This window comes from Orbicella faveolata, unplaced genomic scaffold (assembly GCF_042242905.1).
Source record: "Orbicella faveolata isolate gen_17 unplaced genomic scaffold, um_ofav_v1 contig_46, whole genome shotgun sequence".
NCBI lineage: Eukaryota > Metazoa > Cnidaria > Anthozoa > Scleractinia > Merulinidae > Orbicella > Orbicella faveolata.
The window spans coordinates 19,209,087-19,226,998 of record NW_028301576.1 but is presented as its reverse complement, the minus strand read 5'-3'; the positions used below and the strand labels follow the sequence as shown (position 1 = coordinate 19,226,998).

General features: G+C 38.9%; 2 protein-coding genes across 2 annotated transcripts; one reads left to right on the top strand and one right to left on the bottom strand.

Annotated features, from left to right (window-relative positions):
• On the top strand, positions 1-5,642 carry LOC110041253 (tRNA (guanine-N(7)-)-methyltransferase-like). The gene is made up of 8 exons (XM_020746536.2): positions 1-135; positions 499-641; positions 1,361-1,419; positions 1,810-1,935; positions 2,670-2,740; positions 2,978-3,020; positions 4,048-4,149; positions 4,964-5,642. The coding sequence occupies exons 1-8, from the start codon at positions 59-61 to the stop codon at positions 5,084-5,086; spliced, it is 744 nt and encodes a 247-aa protein (XP_020602195.2). The 5' UTR covers positions 1-58; the 3' UTR covers positions 5,087-5,642.
• Positions 5,643-8,512: 2,870 nt separating this feature from the next.
• Positions 8,513-13,449, bottom strand: LOC110041234 (multiple coagulation factor deficiency protein 2 homolog). The gene is made up of 4 exons (XM_020746515.2): positions 13,197-13,449; positions 11,431-11,497; positions 9,638-9,752; positions 8,513-9,112 (listed from the first exon to the last, which is right to left on the bottom strand). Exons 1-4 carry the CDS (start codon positions 13,343-13,345, stop codon positions 8,943-8,945), a joined length of 501 nt encoding a protein of 166 aa, XP_020602174.1. The 5' UTR covers positions 13,346-13,449; the 3' UTR covers positions 8,513-8,942.
• Positions 13,450-17,912: the final 4,463 nt, after the last annotated feature.

The following is a 17,912-nucleotide window of genomic DNA, read 5'->3' as shown; positions in this document are numbered from 1 at the left end:
TGGATTATTGTTTTCAAAAGGCGAGGGATTGTGGGAATAGTCCTCGACAATATTCAAGATGGCGGCACTTCCGCAGAAAAAGTACTACCGGCAGCGAGCCCATGCTAACCCTATGGCAGATCACACTCTTGAGTAGTAAGTACAAAGAGAGAATTTTGAAGAACTTTTGAATATCGTAGGGCGGGGTCAGGAGCTTTTGGGGATTGACCATGTGGACATGAGCTTATATTATGGGGAAACGACTTGCCCCTGATAAAGCACCATGCCCATGCAGTCATAAATAATCTGGAACTTTGAAGAGCATACTCGCTTGATTTGAATGCAATTTTATATTCTTTGCAAATCAGGCATTATTTGCTTGTTATCTCTCGGCGGAAACCAATACTGAATGGATTCTGGAATCCCGTACTCAGGTCTCACATAATTTTGAAAATTGTTGCAATTATTAATTTTCCTTGAGTAATGTATTTATCCTTGGATGTTTTCTGTGTTGTATAGTCCTGTATCGCCAGATGAAATGGATTGGAGGACTTTATTTCCCGCATTTTACCCTGAGAAGGATGACAAAGGTAAAACTGCAGATGAGAGGAGTGCCAAAGTGGAGTTTGCAGACATTGGCTGTGGATATGGTGGCTTGCTTGGTAATCTATTTAATATGTAAAAGTTAAAGAGGCATACTACAATGTACATGTAACAGTACTCATAACGTTCAGGCAATGGTTACATTGTTACTTTTCAGTTGTTCTTTTTTTTATCAAATTAATGTACATATTTCTCTATGTAGACATACTCTATAGACAGTAATAGACTCAATATGAATAGCTTCCTTTGATCATCGTACAAAATTAATCTAAGCCACAAGCTTCAGAAGATATCCACACCCATAGGGAGAAACCATCACTCAATCAATAAATCAATCATGCAAAAATTATCATCATGACTGTAATCATTTCCTTTTGTATTTTGACCTATCAAATAATTTTTTGTAGTGTTAAATATTGAATATTCCACTCTTATTTTTATTCATTGATGATGGTAACAGGACTGCAAAAGGGTAGCCTGGATCTCTAAAAATTATGATCTTTTAAATAGTGGATTTCGCTTATAAATACAAACTGGTAGTTATAAATTTACCAGGTTCATCATGGTAGGGGGATAAGGAGGCAGGAGGGGAGAGAGCAGGGTACAGGATGGGAGATTCTGACCCTCCCCCCTATCCCGTCCTATGCATAAAGTCCACATTGAGATATCGTTCTTCTCAGAAAGGAGTGAAGTTGTTGAAATGGCAACAAGTAGAATGCAAGACTTCTCTTTGTACTTTTAAACGTCAAGTAGTTGCAAGTGTCTTTTCGTTTTGCAGTTGACTTATCACCTATGTTTCCAGACACTCTCATGGTTGGAATGGAAATAAGGCTAAAGGTGGGGTGATCTTCTAGTTCCAATGAAATTGAATTATCGCAGTCATTTTCAGTCATTTATTTGTAAATGCTTGTCAGTGTTGCATATTATCAATGCAGCATTGCCAGCTTGCATGACTTGACAAGTTAAATCAATTGACAATTGAAAGGCACAGAATTGAAGAATGAACTCTTGTTATTTATAGGTTTATATTCGGGAACTTCAACTTGCAGTGTTTGTAAAATAATTGTTATAACCTAGTGCAGGCAAAGATCTAGAGCTAAATGAACATTGTTAGCCCTCTTTGTACTTTGCACTTGCCTGGTCATATTGCATCCCCATAATGTTACATGTAGGTGATAAAAATATTATTTCCCACATCTCACTAGTGTGTGGCTCTCCTACATGTAGGTCAGTGATTATGTAAGTGACAGAGTGACGGCATTAAGGACAGCTCACCCAGGACAGTACCAGAACATTCATGTTATCAGGACTAATGCCATGAAGTACCTACCCAACTATTTTCACAAGGGGCAGGTAAGTCTCTCCGTAGTTTAACACAGTGACGTATCAACTCATAGGTCATCTGTGGAAAGTGAAATTTTTTATGTTATGTTGAAGTTTCAGGCTTTATTTGTAACGTCAAGTGATTTTTTGAGGAAAGAAAACAGTGACAAATTAAAGTTGATTGAAAGTTGGTTGATAAGATTGAACCTAAGTTGTGCAGTTCAATTTATCATGTTTCATGTATTTACTTGCATTTCTTGGCCTACTTGTAAGTATATTACAGAGTTAACTTGCAATTGAAGTGACCAGCTCCCAGTGGGCTTGATTATTACACACGAAATAGGTGACATTCTCGCAGGTATCTCTCTTAAAGGAAAAGCTAATTGAGAATATGAATTAAACACACACTGTACAAAATGTAGGTTTGCATTTCTGCATACATGTGCACAAATTAAAAATGTCTTTGAACACATCCAGTAACTGGCTTTCTTTGCTTTTCTATGCTGTCACAATTTTACAAAAGGAAACTTTGCCCTCTTCAATGGCTGAGAGAAGCCTTGCTAATGTGCTTGGACCCTCTCTATGCCATCACAGGAGCATGGCAGTGCTATGATCTTTATTGTTGGAGTACAAAGGAATTCATATATTCTGTTTGAAATGAAGGTTTAATCCCTAAAATATTAATTTTAGTAAACAGAAGAAAATCACACAATCATGTGTATCTGTTAGAGAAGTAAAATGTTTTAATCATTTCACTCCTACAGCTAAAAAAGATGTTCTTCCTTTTTCCTGATCCACATTTTAAACAAAAGAAACACAAATGGAGAATAATAAGGTAATGTTTTTATGTATAAACTATGCTGGTTAGAAGTTAAATTCATTATGGTTTTGGTAAAGGACAGATAAGTATGAGAGTTCTTGACAACTAATGATTTTATCTTTTCTGGCTTTCAATTCAAGCTATTATTAATTAAATTGCTCTCAAGACTGATCAGCATACATTGCATGTCAATTCTGCTTTTGTAAATTAATCAATTTTCTTGAATTCAATGTTCACATTACTCTCTTACAGCCCTACCCTGTTGGCCGAGTATGCTTACGTCTTAGCTGTTGGGGTAAGTGACATGCTACTTTTGAAATAAAATGTTGTGAGGGCCATATATTTGTTGGCAATTTTCCAAATACTTTGCTTTTCATGTACGAATATAAATTTCAAACCCGTTGTTGTGTGTTTCAAGCATTTGATGGGTGCAAAAGTTAAATATACAAAACAGAAATGTGTTAGACTATCAGTAGTCCCTCTTTTGCTTAGTCTGTCATGCGTGACATGAAAGAAAAACTGTGAGAATAAAATGGTCGCATGGAATCCTCACCCCCAGGATTTCGCGCGGCCATTTTCTTTTGTGTCATGCATAACGGACTAGGCAAAAGAGGGACTACTTGTAGTCTAGAAAATGTGTAGGATCTGTCAATGCTAGATTAATTTACAAGATCGTAACAAAGCAAGGGGAAATCACACATACCAGAGGCTAATATTAGGGGTGTAACGATTCATATTCCTTGCGATGCGATTCAATTTCAATTATTGCCTTTCAATTTCGATTACTTCAATTTGATTATGCAAACTATTAATTTAAAAGATGCAGGTGGATTCACAATCGCTTGGTCATTCATTGCCATATTTGAGAACTTAACAATGAGTGTGTCATACATGGTTTGCCTTATTTGGAAATTCTCTAGGGGCGATAGAAGGGCAACATTTTTACTAAGCATGACAAAATGGCGCACGGAATGCAAACATCTTTGATTGTCAATCAAAAATGCACATTCTAAAGAGGTCTGGATTCTGATTTCACAATATAATAACCCACTGAGCGCACCCAAGGAAAGGTCCGCCATAAATCGAACCAAACTCAAAACGTGGAATCCAAGAATCATGAATCGAACCAAACGGTCATATTCACGATGAATCGAAAATTCAATTAATCATTACACCACTAGCTAATATGCGCAGTTTCCAAGCAACAAGTCAATTAAACTTAATTTAAGCTTCTTAAAACTTGATACTGTTGATTGTACAGAATATTAATTTTGGAATATTTGCTTCTTGTAACAACGCTGTTATATTTCTCTGTTTTAAAGGGTCTTGTTTACACCATAACTGATGTTCCTGACTTGTGTGACTGGATGAAAAAGCATTTCATTCAGCATCCTTTGTTTGAAGCAGTCAGCGAAGAGGAACTGGTAATGATTGGAAATAGTTTAAGCCACGTTAATAAAATGGACTAACTATTTCAGATCTCTGTGACAAGCTAACTATTGCTCTGAGGCAAACTACAATCATGGTCATTGCATACAAAAAAAAAACAGCAATTCATTTTACCCTCCCTACGCATGGACATTGCTGGGTGTCAGGAGTCAAACATCAGGGATGTTGCTAAGGGCCGGTTGTGGGCAAATTTTACCATACGTGTAACTAACACCCAGCTGAAATTTCACACGAAAATGAATACTTAGTTAAACTTTGCAGCTGCCAAAGACCAGAAAAGCCAGCTGGGCTTGTTAATGAGCCGACATCTCTGAAACAGGTCTCTTGTACTTTTTATGGACTTCAACATTGTACAGGTGCTGTGGGGTAAAGACCTTTGCAAGGCTATAGAGATAATAAGGACTATCATGTGCTCACCATCTACAATCTAATGCCATGTTAGGGCATAGATCTTCTTTGGTAATGGTTGGGTGTGGATTGACGGCATAGCATAGCTTCAAGAGTGAGGTGTCAAGCCGAGGAAGGGTGGGGACTAGGGGTGCCCTTTCAGATCATATCGCTTATGAAGGGAAGTGCAGTAAGCGCCCCCAGGGAGAAGTTTATAAGTGCCTCCGAGGGGTACTTTCTATAATGGCGTATACGGGGAGACTCCGCGCAAAAGGGGTACCTTTTTCAGGCTTCAGGTATATAAAAGGGTAGGGATTTCGGATCACCCTTATACCAGGGTACACGCATACTATTTTCATAAATGTTCATGTGGACTTATTTGTTTTCTCTTCAATTCCAAAGGCCCAGGATCCCGTCGTGGAAAAACTTTACCAGAGCACGGAAGAAGGACAGAAAGTGACCAGAAACAAAGGAGTCAAACTTGTGGCTGTATTTCGACGAATTCAAGATCCATACGTCACGTAAAGGGGCACAATGAGTCCGCACCAAAATTCATTTAGAATCGTGGAAGGGTTTTGTGATGGTGTTCTGACAAGCCTCAATGAGTGCGTGCCTCAACTGCATGATGGATTTAGCAGGGAATAAGAACTGTCACAAATAGATCGAAATCTGAAGATTGTTTTAAAAGGATGAGAAGTTGGTTTATGTCGGAGATACTGTCAAGAAAAACGTCCTCAACTCCGTTAAGAAATAATGCATTTTTTCGGCGTGCCACTTTCATTCAGAAAAGAGCTTTGAATAAACATTACGACTGCTTTCTCAAGTTTCTGTAGCATGTATGTCGCCAGAAAGAAAACGTTAGCTTGGCTTTTACTTAGGAGGTGTTCGTGGAACAATGTTGTTATCTACAGAACTAAAAAAAAAAGTCAAAAATACATGCAGAATTTCAAACTAACACTGCGTGAACTCGGCCACGCACAAACACGTTCATAATTCGGACCAAATGTCATTTCATACTCAGTCCAACCTTGATACAACCTCAAACCATTATTTCAAGAACTAATAAACGGTATTTTCTAAAGCCTGGAGATGTATGTGGTCCTTCCCTTCTTCGCGCGAAGCGAAATAACTGGGAAACGCTAGCCTGTTCCAGGCTCTCGGTTAGTGGGGACGATCGCAAAAGCGGGCGGGCGACGTGCGGGGGGCGAGAACGCCTTAACGAAGACAAAAATTTCTGTTCGACTTTTCTTGTCATCGATGCGTTAATTTTATTGTAAAGCTGTTGAGATGACCACAAACATGAGAGGGTTTCAACGCGATATCCAACATTAACAAATGAGCTCCAAGGACTTAAAACTATCTGATCACGAGTGGCAGAAAATCGCACTGTAATCTTCCCCTGTGTTTGATGTGTTTTCTTGAGCCGCTTAACGAGTCGTATAATAGAACGAAGAGAAATGAAATTACCAAAAAGAATGTCATAGGTTATGATTTTCGTTTTGAATTGATGAATATTCATAAATTTCCAGTAAACTACTGTAGTTTAACGTTCTGAAGACATACTGGCTAACTACACAGTCCAAACTACTGTCAGGGGAAAAATATTGCACTGGTGTTAAAAATACTACTTCTTCTTTGTTGGAGCATTGTTTGGCTAAAATTTGTCAAACATCTTTTAGGTTCGGAACTTAAACAAACAGTGACTTGCGATAAAGCAATCTGTATTTTGTTTTAAGTAAATAAGTTTCAATACAGTCGCGTAGAGATGGTCGTTGTTCAAACTTCGGTTTTGTACAGTAAGAAAGTATAAAGAAAAGCTATTTGGCTTTAGTTTCAATTTTCCTTTTGGCCTCGGCTCAAAAGTAGTGTATCTTTATGCAGCTTTTCACGCTGAATATACAGCGTACGCATAAAACTTTTGTTAAGTCTTGTTGGCACATTTATCTTGTAGACTGAGTTTAGTTAGTTGACAACTTCATTGAAGCCGACTCTATTCAGATGTCTATTCATGCCTTTTAGGTTGTCATTAGTTTCGAGCTGACTTTATCTAGCCGTCTTTATTTTGTTCCTTACATGATGCAATCGTGTATTGCGCTAGTATAAGTAAAGTACTCTGTTCATTGTAAGACGATTTACATCTTGGCGACTTACATCTCGACGATTTACGATTTCACATCAACGAGTTGTACAACGTAGACTTGCAGCGAAGTACGAAGAATAAACGAGTGAAGTCCAAGTTCTCTGTCCTGATTTCAGCTGTAGCAGATCCGACGGTACTTTGGAAACAGTGACAAGTTCCTTTCCCGCAGCAAGCGAGTTGCCCCGAGCTAATTCCCGAGTCAAGCGCAGTCCTCCAGCCAGTTAGGTCTCTCATCGCCCGTTTTTTTCCAGTTAGAGTTCAGAGTGGAAAAGCCCGTCGTCACACTACAATAATGAGAACCTCGCTACAGAGATCACCTCTACAAAATGGCCAGGATTTTTTCGTCCCGACCAAATGCCAATTTATGGCTGTTGTGGAGAGTATCTTACGGACGCTAGTAACTGTAAACTTTCAACTGCTCCCAAAGCATTTCAGTTAATGGGCCTACGTGACGGTGTGCACCTAAATGTATCAAGTTCGACGTTTGTAATCCTTGTTAATCTTTTCCATCCTTAACCATCCTTGTTCCTTTGTGGTTTATTATTATCTCTTTGGTGTTTTTCTTTAACAAATAAAGACGCCTAAGTCGTGTATCACACTGTGATAAAACAAGACGGGCATTTGAGAACACGAGGGAAATCGTAGAAAAGCGAGTGTTTCCTACATTTCTCGAGTGTTCTCAAATGTCCGGAGCTCGTGTGCTTTATGATATAGAGGTAAAGTGGCGAAAAAAAATAAAACACGCTTTTTCCATGTTTTATACTCTGATAAAACAAGGGTTTTTGACCAGTCAGAGCGCGCGCAGGGTCCTATCTATATTAAAAATCTTAGTAAACTACTATTTCCTTCAATTAAAAGGTAGTCAAATTTTTTATGTGCCAAAATAACTCAAAATGCCGCGACTGAGCTCCTTAAAAGCTCGACGACAACGATAACATGTTTGTACTCGCTAGTTAACGTATACAGCTGTCTTCATATAACCATTAATCATTTGATAGTGTTATTGTGTCAAAACGTCGAACTCAGGTCCGCGTCGACGATCAAATCCGAGAGGATCCTGGGTACTACCGCCTACTGCCTCGATCTCTTGCTGAAACAAACCTACCCATCTTCTACACTTTTTAACACCCCATCTTTCTAAAATGAACACTTTTTTCCTTTCTGCTCTCTGATACATTGTTGTTATTAGTATGGCGGCAAATAGTGAAGATCTCTTTCGGTGACGGCATGAACGTACATGCGTTCCGGTACTGCTTCACGCCGTAGCTTTGCGTTCTACTATGGGAAAGTGCCTGGTCTGACGTACTCTTCACTACATGAAGATAAACCTGATGTTTATTTCTCATTTTAACGCTTTTTTCGCTCTTTGAACAGACTAGTTTGAAGATAAAGTACTCAATCGCAAAAATTTGTTCGAAGACAATTGTTTCTTGTCAATTGTGCAGAAAATCATTCTCGTCCCCAGAGGCCGCGCTCCTTTTAGTCAGCACCAGGAATCGCCACCTCTGGGACGGCCCAATTTTCTGAGCATGGGCAGAGTAATCGTTTCGTATTCTCAGCCAATCAGATTTGTCAGACTTGACTCTGAACATGCGCAGAGTGACGGGAAGTCCGTGAATCGCGGACTTTTGGTGTTGGACTAGACCAGAGGTCGCGATTCTTGGTGCTGACCAAAACGAGCGCGGCCTTTGGGGACGAGAATGACAGAAAATGTGAACGATTTAAACATCTACCGTGAGCGACAGTCATGTTAGTACTGGGCCGAATAGCCGCAAATAAGAAAGCTTCGCATGTACTAAGCTGAGCAATGATTGTTCATCGCTGTTCAAAATGTATTTTATTAGAATCAAAAGTTTTGTATTTTCGGACTTCTCACGTTGTAAGAATACCCAGCCCGTGCTGAAATCGAGCTTTTAATCAGTGATATTTTGTTTTTTTTGGTTGGAATTGCAGGCGGTTCTAAAACGCCAGCTGAGAGGCAAATCTAAGTTCTTGGAGATGTAAGACAAATACAAAAGAAGGAAATCCTCGTCATTAATCAAGCCTACATCGTATCGGAAAGTAGAATTAAGTCCCTGGTTTCCTTGAACGAAGCCATTTTTCTTAAGACACGTAGAGGCCGCACACGCCGTTGCCACACAGCAAAATCTTAATCCGTTTGAGTTTTGCGGAGAAAACAGCGTTGTCAACCCAGTCCCTCACGGCCAAAGAAGCCAAAGCAGTAGCTCGCCGTAGCGTATCTTAGATTCCAGTACGGGTATCATCGATAGGGCGCGCTTGTGTGTGCTTGAAAGAGGCCATAAACTCGGGGTAGTCGATATAGCCATCGTCATTACGGTCCTGGTCCTCTAAGATAGTGTCAACAAACTCTGCCATATCGTCCTCATTAAAAGAATCTGATTCATGGTGACCTTGGATGCAAATACGACCAGTGCAAAGTGAGTATTTTTTCTAAAAAATCTGATCTTGATCTAATACTTGTTATCAAAAAGTGGATCATTGGATAATGCAATTCGACACTTTGGCCATCCTGGGTTATGAGCCATTATACCACTGATTACATCATTTTAATAATGTGATGGTCAAGGGGATTTTAATAATAAATTTAAAAAAATATTTTTTTTAAAAAAAGATCCCCTTGAGTAAGTGAGTAAGTATGAGGAGGTTTGGTCGTTGCCAATTTTCCACAGAACGGAGGTATACTCCTTTCGTAAGCGTTTTCTGTTCAATTTGCAAGTTGTACTCAAGCTCACGTCATAAATTTTTCATTCTTATAATGTGTAATGAGTCATTTGTCCCAATTTATAAAATACATATGAAAAGTTACATACCTTAGTGATATACCCTGGATTACAATATGAGAATGGAAATTTAAAAACTAGATGCAACAGTGCAGAGAATTGATGCATTAATCAGCGCACTTGGTGGATATTTACCTTCGTCTTCAGAATGGTCGTGGTGTGAGAAGCCTTGAAATATCTCCAGTCCGTCTAACTTGTTGTTATTGTCAAAATCATGCATCAGGAAAAACTGAACTTCGCTTCTAGTTTCCTACAAGAAAAAGACACAAAGTTAGTCGGTTAAGATCTATTTTGCACACAAGCCATAAACACAGAAAGAGGTTTGGTTCTCTAGCCGGCAGGATAACTTTTTGTACCAAGAAGGTGAGCGAATTAACCATGCATGGATATAATGTCCTGATTTATTTTAGCGGACTTTGACAATAGCTAGCGTGCAGTACGGCCGACTGATTGCTAGAAGTTCACCTCATTCATGGGTCATAGCAAGAACACAGAAAATTCAGTTTCAGCATAAAGTTCGAAAGGAAAGAGTTCTCAAGTTTTTGCTAAAGATGAAATAAAGCAACACGGTATTGAGGCTGCCTCGCCCCCAGGCGTTTCTCTTCGATTGGAACGCGGTGCCCGTGGTGTTGTGGGACTGTACTAGCTATCAAACATTGTGCGGCGCGGGACGCGCTCTTTGTTTCGAGTTTCTCGCGCGCCGGCGCAAGGCCACAAGGCGGGTACAGGGGAAAACAAAGATTGCTCTCTCTCAGAATGTGTTCACGTGACGTCATCAAATTCTCAAACTAAAGAGCCCCTAAAGGTTTTATCCCCATTTGTCGGTTTTATCCTAGTCTCCTTCGCAGCCGTTATTAGGGTCGTCACGCAACGCTTCTCCCCCAGGGGGAGAAGCGTTGCGTGACGACCCTGATAACGGCTGCGGAGGAGACTACTTTTATCCGTGTTTGTCGAAAAATATACACTTATCTCGTGATTTTTAGCCATTTTGGGAGTTAAAGTATTAGGAAAAGTGCTTGTGTAAATGTGTTTTGGTTCGGTTCAGATAATCAGTTGTCTAGAAAACCAAAGTAAGTTCCAGATGTTTACACTATTTTCCGGCCGCCATATTGGAGGTCCTCCAACATGGCGGCTCCATACTAGGCTCTATAATTTTGCGCGGAACATTTCGACGAATATCTCAACTTTGGGACAACGCACACACCTTAAACTTGGAGAACTGTCTTCTTTAAATATCGTCTCTAATATCACAATTTCGTCACTTTATCTTCTGAATGGTTTTTGATTTTATTTTTTGTTTGACAATGCACACACTCTATTACCATGCAGTGGTGCTCAGTGTTGCCTAACCACTCGAAACAACAAGAGAAATACAATTGAATCCCTCCCCAACGGCTACCATGAGCCAATGTTGAAATGTAAAGGCGCGAGGTGAAAAAAATTGTGCCAAAAGAAAGCGTGAAAAAAAAAAGTAGAATAAGGAACAAATATTCTAATTTAAAAGAATAGAGTATTGTTTTGGCAACAGCTTGGAAATATTGCCTGCTTCGTTAGTGGTTGCATTGTGCTATGATTCTAAAATTTTTCGAACTCAAAAGTTTCCTTTGTCAATTACGTAGCCATTGCCAAATAAATCAATAGAATGGTTAATTATTAGACCATGCGAGGGCTGAAATATTGGCCATTACGAAAACAATACTCTATTCTTTTAAATTAGCACATTTGTTCCTTAATTAATTTACTTCTTACATTTTTCACATTTTCTTTTCGCACATAATTTTCATCTCACGCTTTTACATTTCAGTTTTTTTGGAGGCTTGAGACTGGAAGCCGAATGCTTACGTTTTAAAATCCTTTCAAACCAGGAACGTTTTTACTCAAATGATTCATAATGCTGATTACTCCATTTTTAACAGTTATATACTTACATTGAGGTATTTAGTAGCTGCTTCGTCATCCATTCCCAGCTGTTCCATCAAATGTTCCTTGACATGGCTGTATATGTATGAAACGACATCAACAAGCTAATCTTGAAAGTTACAAAGCCTAAATCTTACATGTTATTACAAATCCTGAGCAAACATGCAGCGCAGCATCACTGACGCGGTGAAGCAGTACGAGTGTCGAAGGCGGATGTTAGCGACAAAGAAGGTTCTCCTTCCTTGAAACTCTTTTCATGAAAAAGTTGTCAACGAAGGGCCGGTAGTCATTAGTGGTTAGCGGAGCAAACCTAACGCAAGGAGTACAGCCGGATATCTGCGATACTTGCACTTTGAAAACCGGCAAATATGCAGCCATCTTGACCTCACAAACTTGGTCAAAAAACCTGGGATTTATTGTATGAGTAAAGAATACCAATTACGGGAGACAGCGGGCAATCCCGAGCGGTCAAGATAGATAAGATAGCGTCATAATAAAAGTTAAAAACGTTTCCCGGCTAAAGATATTATAAAACACAAGCTTTCGACTGCCTAAACGTAACTGGATTCTTCAACGGGTGAAATGATGAAAGAGGCGCTAAGAATTCTTAATTACTGCGATAAAAACAATACCACAAAATAAAATTAAGTAAAATAAAATTAAGAATTTTTCCAAAAAAGAATGCTGTATTGTCCTTGGACAAGAGTTATTGTTCGCACTGGAGGTTGTTAGGGGCGCTGTCCATTCAACCAAAAAATGGTGACAAATGGTATGGAAATTTCCTGGGAAATTTTCCAGAAAATCCGGAAATTGTTGAATTTCCGAAAGGCGAACCATTCAACCAAAAAGGGAAATCAACTGGGACGGAAATTTCCGAAAATTCTGGTATACTACCTCGCGAGCTTGTCCAGTCCTTTGAAGAAATTTAGAAAAAGCTGCTCCGTTTGCCAATGGAAATTTTCGGAAACTCGAACTGGAATTTTTCATCGAATGGAAAGTACAGTGCTCATGGTGTGCCAAGATTCCAAGAACTTTCTAATACTAAAAGATAGCGTCGATTTGCCCGTTCGGGTAGCCAGTTACAATGCAGGATGTCAACTTGTTTCATCATACCCACTTGAGGACTTAGCCATATAATAACTATACTTATTAACCCAGAGTGGGGTCTCAAATCTTAAATCTTAAATCGAGAGCTTGCCGTATCGACCGAGTGACAGCGAGGTCAATACGGCTAGACCGAGGTTTGAGATTTTCCCGTAAAGATCGAACGTTCGAGGTTAATAAATTGCAGGCCCGTAATCGGCCCACGGGCATTGGGAGAGAACCACACAACAACCTAGGCTACAAGCAGGAACCGCATACTTATAATTTTATTTTCGGTTTTTACTCGAAACCCTCTTAAGTAAACGCGACCTTCCCGTGAGACTATTCATAAATGTGATCCCTAATAGAAAAAGTTATTAAACAGAGTGAGTGGTCACCACTTCTTTTAACGTTCTGTGCCTCGTAACTAGATGAAAACGAAAACCCCAGAATCATGCCATCTGTTTACAAATCAATTTATTTGAATAAAGCAGGTACTGATAATCTGTTTTCTTAGCGGAGGCTTTCAAGCAGTAAAACGAACCTACTAAATATCTGATGACATCGAGAATGAAATCAGAAAAATTCACTAGTTACTGAATTTGGAAGCGGCTCATTTCGAAACCAAACCAATACTAAATTGAGACACACAATTTTTTCTACAGTAAAGAATAAAATCCTAGCGACTTACTATAAATCTTTGGCTTGATGTTCTAAAACCCGCTGTGCTTTTTTCCGATCTTTTGAACTCTCGACATGTCCAAGAAGTACAGCAATAACTAGCCAAGAAATAAACGATAATCTTCCATACCAACTCAAAGTTAATCGTAGAGGGAACATTGTTCGCACTCTGTGAGTTCACAATGGCCGACTATTAAATAACGCTGTACATTCGCATTTTCTTTTATTGCAGTGAATCATCGTTCGCGAGTGAAAATGTAAATATATTCGTGGTCGGGCGAAACCATTCGAATTTCGTTTATACAGACAGACAGGTGTACGTGGAAAACCCGCCAATCAGAGATCGCCTAATCACCATGGGTATTAATGAAACGGCTTGATCGACAAGCTTGTGGTTTTGATTCTGTTTGCCATATTTCATTTAACTAATAAAGAAGCTTAAGCCGTGTATTACTTAAATAGAACATATTTTCTATTTCTTTTAGAAGACACCGCGACGAAAAAAAAAGAAAACAACTTGTTAACTTTGATTATCAAAATTTACAAAATAACTGAGATACTACGCACGCCCTGATTGGTCAACAGAGTTGCTAAACCTATGTTCTATTGTACCGGTAAACCACGGTTCACGATCTATGGCAGCTCTAGGCGGAAACTGGAGAACTCGGAACTCTAGCGATAACAAATGTAATAGACAGTTTTGCCTTTCACTGGCTGAGATGTCAATAACACGAATATCTTTTCATTCAACATATACATGGAAATTTGCAAGGAAAGACAGGACTAGAAGTTGGTCGTCATATAAAACTTTATCTTTTTTTCCACGGCAAAACTTTTACGCCGACTCCGGGTACGCTTAGCTTGCCAAGCACATGAAGTTTGGACTACTTGCACACTTTTCGTACAGCCTTTTACTTTCGTGATGATCGATTCCAATTACGAATCCCTGCATTTCTCCGTCAGAATACTTTTGAGTTAATTAATATGCTTTTTGCCTTTCACCGATAACCTTTTCCTTTCCTTTCTTAAAACTCTCTTAGCGTGAAATGTTTTCATCGCTTTGCTCTGCGGATTTCGTGTCTGGCGCGGAGTCCGCTGTGCTTTCATTCTTTCAGTCGCTCTGATTGGTTTGTCGCGTCATCTCATGAATTTGATGAGAATAAGCAACTTGATCACGAGAGTACAATAAATTTTCCTCTCATTGACAGACTTTTTTCCATAGTTATTTCATAAAAGCGATAGACCACTCTTTCCATGGGTTTACCGGCGCAATAAACCACTTGGGATGTTGGGAGAACACTCGAAAAGCTTGTAAATCACTCGCCTAACGGCTAGTGATTTACAAGCTTTTCTCGTGTTCTCCCAACATCCCAAGTGGTTTATTGCGCCAGTAAAGCCATAAAAACAGTGGTCTATTGCTTAAGTAAATTCTCTTTGCTCGCGTCATCATTACGTCAACAGCTCGTGCTAACTCTGTGTTTCTATCGAGTTTTAGTATAAATCTACTACCGTTCTATCACGAATGCCGTCCTCTGATTGGCTATGCTACTCACGTTCTGTTCTGTGATAGATAGTGAGTAGTGTAGCAGCGTGCGCTGGGGGTTGCTTCTTTGTGTTTTTGAAGTGTCTGTGAAGAGGATTTAGATGAAAGTTTTGAACGACTAGCTAGATTTATACTAAAACAATTAGATTATTCGCTCTCGATTTCTATGCGTGATAGTTGACTCGGGCTGCGTCCTCGTCAACTATCACGCGATAGAAATCGAGAGCGAATAATCTAATTGTTTAATAGAATCACGATTTTAACCAATCAGCGCGCGTATTTTCTTTGGACTGTTTTCTAAACTGTGATAAAACACGACAGGCATTTGAGAACACGAGGGAAATGACAAAGCACGAGCCGCAGGCGAGTGTTTTCTACATTTCTCGAATGTTCTCAAATGTCCTGAGTGTTTTATCACAGTGTAATACACGGCTTTGGCTTCTTTATTTGTTAAATAAAATATGGCGTATCGACTGAGCGGTAACGAGGTCAATACGGCCAGGCCGAGGTTTGAGATTTTCCCGTAAAAATCGAACTTTCGAGGTTAATAAATAATGATATAGATTTTACCCGCGCAAAACAATAAGACACGCTTTTTCTATATTTTATACTCTGATAAACATGGGTTTTTGACCAATCAGAGAGCGCGCAGGGTCCCATCTATATTATAAATGGGATTATGCAATAATTAGATAATCCCACAAAAACGATGAACTTAAAGGAGGTCAGTCACGGTATTTTGTCCATGAACAAAATTACCTTTTAATTGAAAGAAACCTGAAAACAGTAGTTTGCTAAGATAGAAAAACACCAAACAGATAATAGCAAACCATAAAGGAACAAGGATGATTAAGGGAGAGGAAGATTGGCATGGACTAGAAACGACAAACTTGAAAGATTTAGGCTAGATTTTTGAAGATGCGCAAACCGTCACGTGGCTCCTACTATTGGCACAACGTAAAAAAATGCTAAGGAACAGCGTCACAATATATACAGTAAAATCAAGTAGCAAAATTTCTAGTCACTAATAATTGGGGAAATCAGAAAGTAGACGATGTGAGTGGGTTCTAGTGGTTCATAAACCTCTGTGATTTAATTTAGTTTTTTTTAGAGTGGAACAAGCGGTCCAAAAAGGGCGCCTGTAGTAAAACTTGTGGGGGAGGTGGTATCAAGATTAGGACTCGTACTTGTCAGGGTACCCAGCCCTGTGGGGGGAAAACGCAGCAAACCAAAACTTGTGGAAAGCGAAAATGCCGCTGTAAGTTCACGAACCCTCCCCTCCCTATCCGATTCATTAACCACGCTTAAAAAAACCCATCTGTTGTCACATAACTGTACGCGAACTTACAGTAACAGAAATGTTTCTCAAAATGAAACTTTAATACCCTCAGTTAAGATTCAAATTGTGGCAAAAACAAAAATTCGATCTTTAACAGAGTTTTCATGTGTAGCTGCGTTCAACAGAACGCAGTTCTAATCGCGGTTGCATAAAAATTCGAGACCTGTCTATCTGTCTGTCTGTCTATCTATCTATAAATTCTTCAGGGGCGAATGACATCATGTCCATGCTCGTCGCGCCTCCATGTGCTCGTCGTGTCTCCATGTGTTTATCTGCTGTTACCGGCAAATAACATGGAACAAATGTACTATATTCTATGAAACAAATTTAGCCGTTAATTTACGGCTAAACATGGGTATTGCTACATAAAATGGAAAAAATTTATAAGTTAATTTACGGTTAAATTGGGCAATTGTAAGTATTTGGAAAAATAATTAGCCCTTAGTTAATGGCTAAGTTCCGCATTGTATAATAAAAAGATAAATTTTTATATATGTTTACTGAAAAAGTTTTCGGCTAAAAAATTTTGATATATATAGAAAAAAGTTAATGCAAATTTTTTATTTATATATATACCCACCACTGCCTGTCTTGAATTGTTATCTCTAACAGAAATTTACTACTCTTGGATCGTATGTTATTGTTCAGTCGTCTATGGCTGATTATTTTTGATCTCCCACTTCTTTATGCTTGTTTTCCTTTGAATGTTGGTAGTAGTGGGAGACTATACATCAATAAATAATAAGTGTTTCATGTGTATAGTTACGTATAATTGTCAACCCACCTGGAGCAGAACCAGCCAATGTGTTTGAAGCAAATGCTGAATTACCCGCTGGTATTTTAAAAGACTATGGGCTTGTAATTAACTTTGCTATATTTTCCAAGAACTAAATTTATCCACTTACACTGTAGTGATCTAACAAGGAAAGCTACAGCATGCTGCTGTTTAGGATATCAAATTTAGAATGGAATAGACCAAAACAGAATGCATAATGACATAATGCAAGTGACTACTTAGAAAGCTGCATGGCAATCCCAAGTTTTAAGAGCTATTGGAAGTGGTCAATATAGTGCATCTGCTTGTATTTTAAAATGTTGTTACATCTTGGTTATCTCAGTCAACACATCTCACTATAGATGATCTAGGATATGAGCTACATGCTAGATTATTCTGAATTAAGTTGGTCACAGTCATTACGAGTCAACACGAGGAAGTGCTGTGGAGACTGTTTTTGGCAAAATATTTAACAGCCAATGTAGGAAATGTTAATATCGGTACATGATCACTGTGTTGTTGACCACAGGACTTGCAGTAAATAATAAATTTTAAACTGATAGATATTTCAAATGACCAACATAGCACTGTTCTGGATAAGGAGCTCCCTTTAGTTTATCTAGGTTACATTGAACCTTAAACTTCAGTAGAGTTGTGATACGAGGACATGCAATGAAGGCACAGGACCATGAGCAATTCAGTCATTGCTAATTGACAGTGCTTATCATTCACAGTCTTCCAGTTTACTAATTTATAAGTGAACTTAATGTTGGCTGCTGTTTCCAGAATATGGTTTTTGTGCTGTTTTGCTGTTTTTGTTGTTGTGTTTGTCAGTACTTTGCAAATATTCAGTTTAAAAAGCATATTTTGGAATTGAATTATTATTTGCAAGTAAATGTAAGTCAGTTTTTTTTTTCTCATCTCCCATCTGCAATTTTAGTTGCAACCACTTTAAATAGCACGAGGTATATTATTTGTCCAAAGCATTCATTTCATGTAACTCAACCAAGCCTTCTTTCCATTGAGCCTGATTTCCCTTTTACACGGCCTCCCATGTACTGAGAACCCA

Excerpts from the sequence above, each read along its gene's own strand:
- LOC110041253 (XM_020746536.2), top strand. The coding sequence starts at position 59 with ATGGCGGCACTTCCGCAGAAAAAGTACTACCGGCAGCGAGCCCATGCT. Across the intron at positions 2,741-2,977 it reads CACAAATGGAGAATAATAAG|CCCTACCCTGTTGGCCGAGT; the intron begins GTAATGTTTTTA and ends ACTCTCTTACAG. Across the intron at positions 3,021-4,047 it reads CTTACGTCTTAGCTGTTGGG|GGTCTTGTTTACACCATAAC; the intron begins GTAAGTGACATG and ends TCTGTTTTAAAG.
- LOC110041234 (XM_020746515.2), bottom strand. The coding sequence starts at position 13,345 with ATGTTCCCTCTACGATTAACTTTGAGTTGGTATGGAAGATTATCGTTT. Across the intron at positions 11,498-13,196 it reads CATCAAGCCAAAGATTTATA|CCATGTCAAGGAACATTTGA; the intron begins GTAAGTCGCTAG and ends ATACATATACAG. Across the intron at positions 9,753-11,430 it reads CAGCTACTAAATACCTCAAT|GAAACTAGAAGCGAAGTTCA; the intron begins GTAAGTATATAA and ends TTTTTCTTGTAG.